The following is a 4,008-nucleotide window of genomic DNA, read 5'->3' on the forward strand; positions in this document are numbered from 1 at the left end:
GTGACATCTTGATGCTCTATGAAACAAAGAAGGTTTAACTTCAAAAATACTTTTCCAAATACGGAGGAAGAGTTTGTCTTACAACTGATAACTGGAGTTCGTGTCAGAATATGGCGTATATGTGTTTGACTGTTCATTTCATTGATATGGATTGGAAGTTGCAAAAGAAAATACTAAATTTTTGCCAATTCACCGGCCACACGGGAGAGATTATGGCTCAAAATGTTGAAGCTTGCTTGAATAGCTGAAAGTTGAACAAGATCTTGAGTTTGACAGTTGATAATGCATCGTCTAACGTTGTAGGAGTTATGTATTTAAAAAGAATGCTGATTTCTTGGAAGAGTTCAGTTTTGAATGGAGAGTATCTCCATATGCGGTGTGGAGCACATATTTTAAACCTGATTGTGAAGGATGGATTGAAGGAGATTGATGATTCGGTCGCCAAAATTCGGGATGCTGTGAAGTATGTTAGATCCTCAAATTCAAGATTAACTAGGTTCAAGGCATGTATTGCACAAGAGAATATTCCACATAAGAGTCTTGTTTGCATAGATGTTGAAACGCGATGGAACTCTACATACTTAATGTTAGTAGCAGCCTTAAAGCATCAGAAGGCATTTGAGCTATTAGAGATGCAAGACAAAAAATTTGTTGAAGAATTAAACAAGGGAAGAGGGGTACCTTCAATTCAAGATTGGGATTATGCTAAGTCCGTCTTACCATTTTTAGAGATGTTTTACGATGCTACACTTCGCATCTCTGGATCCTCTTATGTCACCAGTAACTTGTACATGAAAGAAGTGTTTGCTCTTGGAAGGAGGATTCAACAATATCGTGATGATGATGATTTGAGCATAAGTCTTATGGCAAGTAAGATGAAAGCAAAATACAACAAGTATTGGGGAAATGCAAAAACTATTAACATGTTGTTGTTAATTGCTGTAGTTCTAGATCCTTGCCATAAGTTGGATTATGTTGAATGGTGCCTAGTTAATTCTTTTGGTGCGGAAGTGGGCGGTGAATTGAAGACAAAGTTGTCTTCTTGTCTTCATTCACTTTATAATTTATATCAAGGTGCAGAAGAAGGAAACCAAGATGATACCCTCTCCCAACCGAGTGCAAGTGATAAAGCCAAAGACATTTATGATATGGGGTTATATCGCCGATCAACCGGTCACAAATCCAATCTTAAATCTGAGCTTGATCGTTATTTGAATGAAGACTGTGAGCCAGATGATAAGCCTTTGGATATTCTAGGATGGTGGAAGGTTAACTCGAATCGGTTTTTCATCCTAGCAAATATGGCACGGGACATATTGGCTATACCAGTTTCAACAGTGGCTTCTGAGTTTGCTTTTAGTATGGGGGAAGAATCATTGATCAATATCGTAGCTCATTGACTCCTAAGATGGTAGAAGCTCTTGTATGTACCGAAGATTGGCTTAAAGGAGACTTTTTCTCTTGTCTTGCACCTGAGAATTTCGAAGAGCTTGAAAAGGTCGAGCAAGGTAAATTGAATATTAAATGTTTCTTAAATATATCATATGATTTACTTAGAAAATGTTTTAGTTTAACTTATAATTATAATTTTTTAAAATTTATAATTATAATTTTTTTTGTGTGCAGATTTGATTTTATCAGAGGACATTACTTGTTCAATGGGTCCAGGTTCAATTGCGCTTGAGGATGACTAGAAAGTCTTGATTGTTTGTTTTATAAGTGGCGAAGAGATTAGACTTACTAAGTTAATTGTTGATGGCGGTAGCTTTTCCTAGATGAGAATTTTGGGTTCTTTTCTTTGATGCTCATTCTTTGCTGCTTCTTTTAGTCTTGGAATGTATGATGAACTTGTCAAAAATTTATGTCCACTAATCTATGATGTTATACACCTTGTCTTGTCCACATTTCTAGCTGTAATTCCTGAATTTAGGTATTGTTTGCATTTTTCTTTGTGTATGCACTTTGTGCAAGTTGACCCAAAAATGATTCTCATCATTAATCATGACAGATTAAATAGGGAATGCTCTTGAGACCATTCTTTTTCTTTTATCACCCTATTAGCCTGCTTTACCAACTATTTTTCTACCCAATATTTAATATTTCACTTCCATTATCTTTAGTAGGTGTATGTGATAAGTATTGCCACCAAAAGTTTAGAAAAGTAATTATAATTTATAATGGAAGGAATTTTATTATTTACAAATGTTATTTGTATTATTTAGAAAGAAAAAAAAATTAATTTTTATATTAAAAAAAATAATTTAAAAGAAAAAAGGTAAAAAATTTGGGTTTTTATATGTAAAAAAATTTTTTGATATAAAAACTAATTTTTTAGTTTAAAAATCGGTTTTTTGATATAAAAACCGGTTTTCAGTGTTAAAACCAATTTTTTGTATAAAAATCAGTTTTTCTATATAAAAACCAATTTTTCTATATAAAAACCGGTTATTTTTTTAAAATTGGTTTTTATTTTAATAACCGGTTAAAAACCGGTTTTGAATTTTACTAACCGGTTAATAACCGGTTTTATCATATGAAACTAATTTGGTTAATTCACCACTACTATATTTTTTATTAACTAAAAAATTGGTTTGGTTTTTGAATTAACCAAACCATGAACACCCCTAACTCTTGGTACCCTATACTTTTCCATAACCTAAATATTGATTTTTAAATAAATGATATACGTTGTATTTTACTAATCTCTACTGGGAATCATGTGATTGTCACTCCAAATTTTTTTCGTATTGTATGTTTTCTATTTTGAAATTATACAAATGGTGACTCTAATGTTGTTTATTGAGTTTTCCGAAGTGAAAGAGTTTGTGATAGATCCCATTACTAGAAATATGTACATAGTAGGAATACCTCAGTTCGCTTCTATTTTATGTCACTCTAATCTTCTCAAGAACCTTTGATGAGTTTTTTGTTTTTTGATATCATAATGCACGATATAATTTTTCTCTTGTCAACTTACATACAAATTCACTTTCTTACTCAATGAAATAATATATTTGGATAAAAATAGGACATATAAAATATTATGAATGAAATTAAGATTTTTTTAAGGGTAAAACACTTGGCGAAAGTTAGTGCACTCTAGGTAAAGTAGGGAGTGTAGCACTCTTTAAAAGTTAACCTGCTATCAAAAGTAATTAGGTAAATTAAATTTATTTATTATTGTTTTTTTTTTTCATGGGCTGAACAAACAAATCGGCACTAACAAAAAAAACTAATTCGCTCGTTTAACACAGGACTATCTTTACACCAGAAGAGTACTCAGAAAAATTTGATCGATTTCCTCCGTTATTCTGTTATTGTTGATGTGATGTCTTCAAGCATTTTCACGGTTTTGTTTGCTAGCAGGTGCTTCCACTATTGTTCTGTCTAGCCACATATTTTGACGCTCTTGAATCCACCCCATTTCACATCTACCATAAATGGACCTTCAAAGCCCGAAAAATTGCTGCCATAGAAAAGGAAGACGCTGTCTGTCGCCGCTGCTGGTTGGCTAACTCCAAACGTAAAACTGATTCTGTAGAAGAACCGGTCTCCATGAAGGCGCCATAATTCTCAGATGACAACGCAATCAAAGCACAAAATACATGACAGTTACAACAAGTCCATTATCTTTTATTTCAAATTATCCTCAACGTGTACGTAATAGAATGAAAAATTAAAATACAATTATATTTAAACAATTATTTGTATTATTTTTATTAATTTATTCAAAAAATAATTAAATTTTGAAGCTAATTGGTATAAAATATTACATATATAAAACTAAGAAAAATTTTTATTTGTATAAGAATGAGCCTAATAAATAATTATTTTATTTAATATATAATTAAGAGTATTTCTTTCTTTGCCAACGAGTTATAGTTCAAATGACATAGTCTCTATATTCACCTAAGAGTTGGTAAAAAAAAAGAATACTTTTTTTATTAACTTTTTTAAATATTAATTATTTATTTTACATACAATATAGAAATAAATGAATATAATATT

The 4,008-nt window shown here is 31.3% G+C and overlaps 1 protein-coding gene across 1 annotated transcript; it reads left to right on the forward strand.

Annotated features, from left to right (window-relative positions):
- Positions 1 to 323: 323 nt before the first annotated feature.
- Positions 324 to 1,400, forward strand: LOC148550313 (zinc finger BED domain-containing protein RICESLEEPER 2-like). The gene has a single exon (XM_088494425.1). The coding sequence runs from the start codon at positions 324 to 326 to the stop codon at positions 1,398 to 1,400; it is 1,077 nt and encodes a 358-aa protein (XP_088350551.1).
- The last annotated feature ends 2,608 nt before the right edge of the window (positions 1,401 to 4,008 follow it).

Source organism: Arachis ipaensis, chromosome B7 (assembly GCF_059453495.1).
Source record: "Arachis ipaensis isolate K30076 ecotype BB chromosome B7, ASM5945349v1, whole genome shotgun sequence".
NCBI classification, from domain to species: domain Eukaryota; kingdom Viridiplantae; phylum Streptophyta; class Magnoliopsida; order Fabales; family Fabaceae; genus Arachis; species Arachis ipaensis.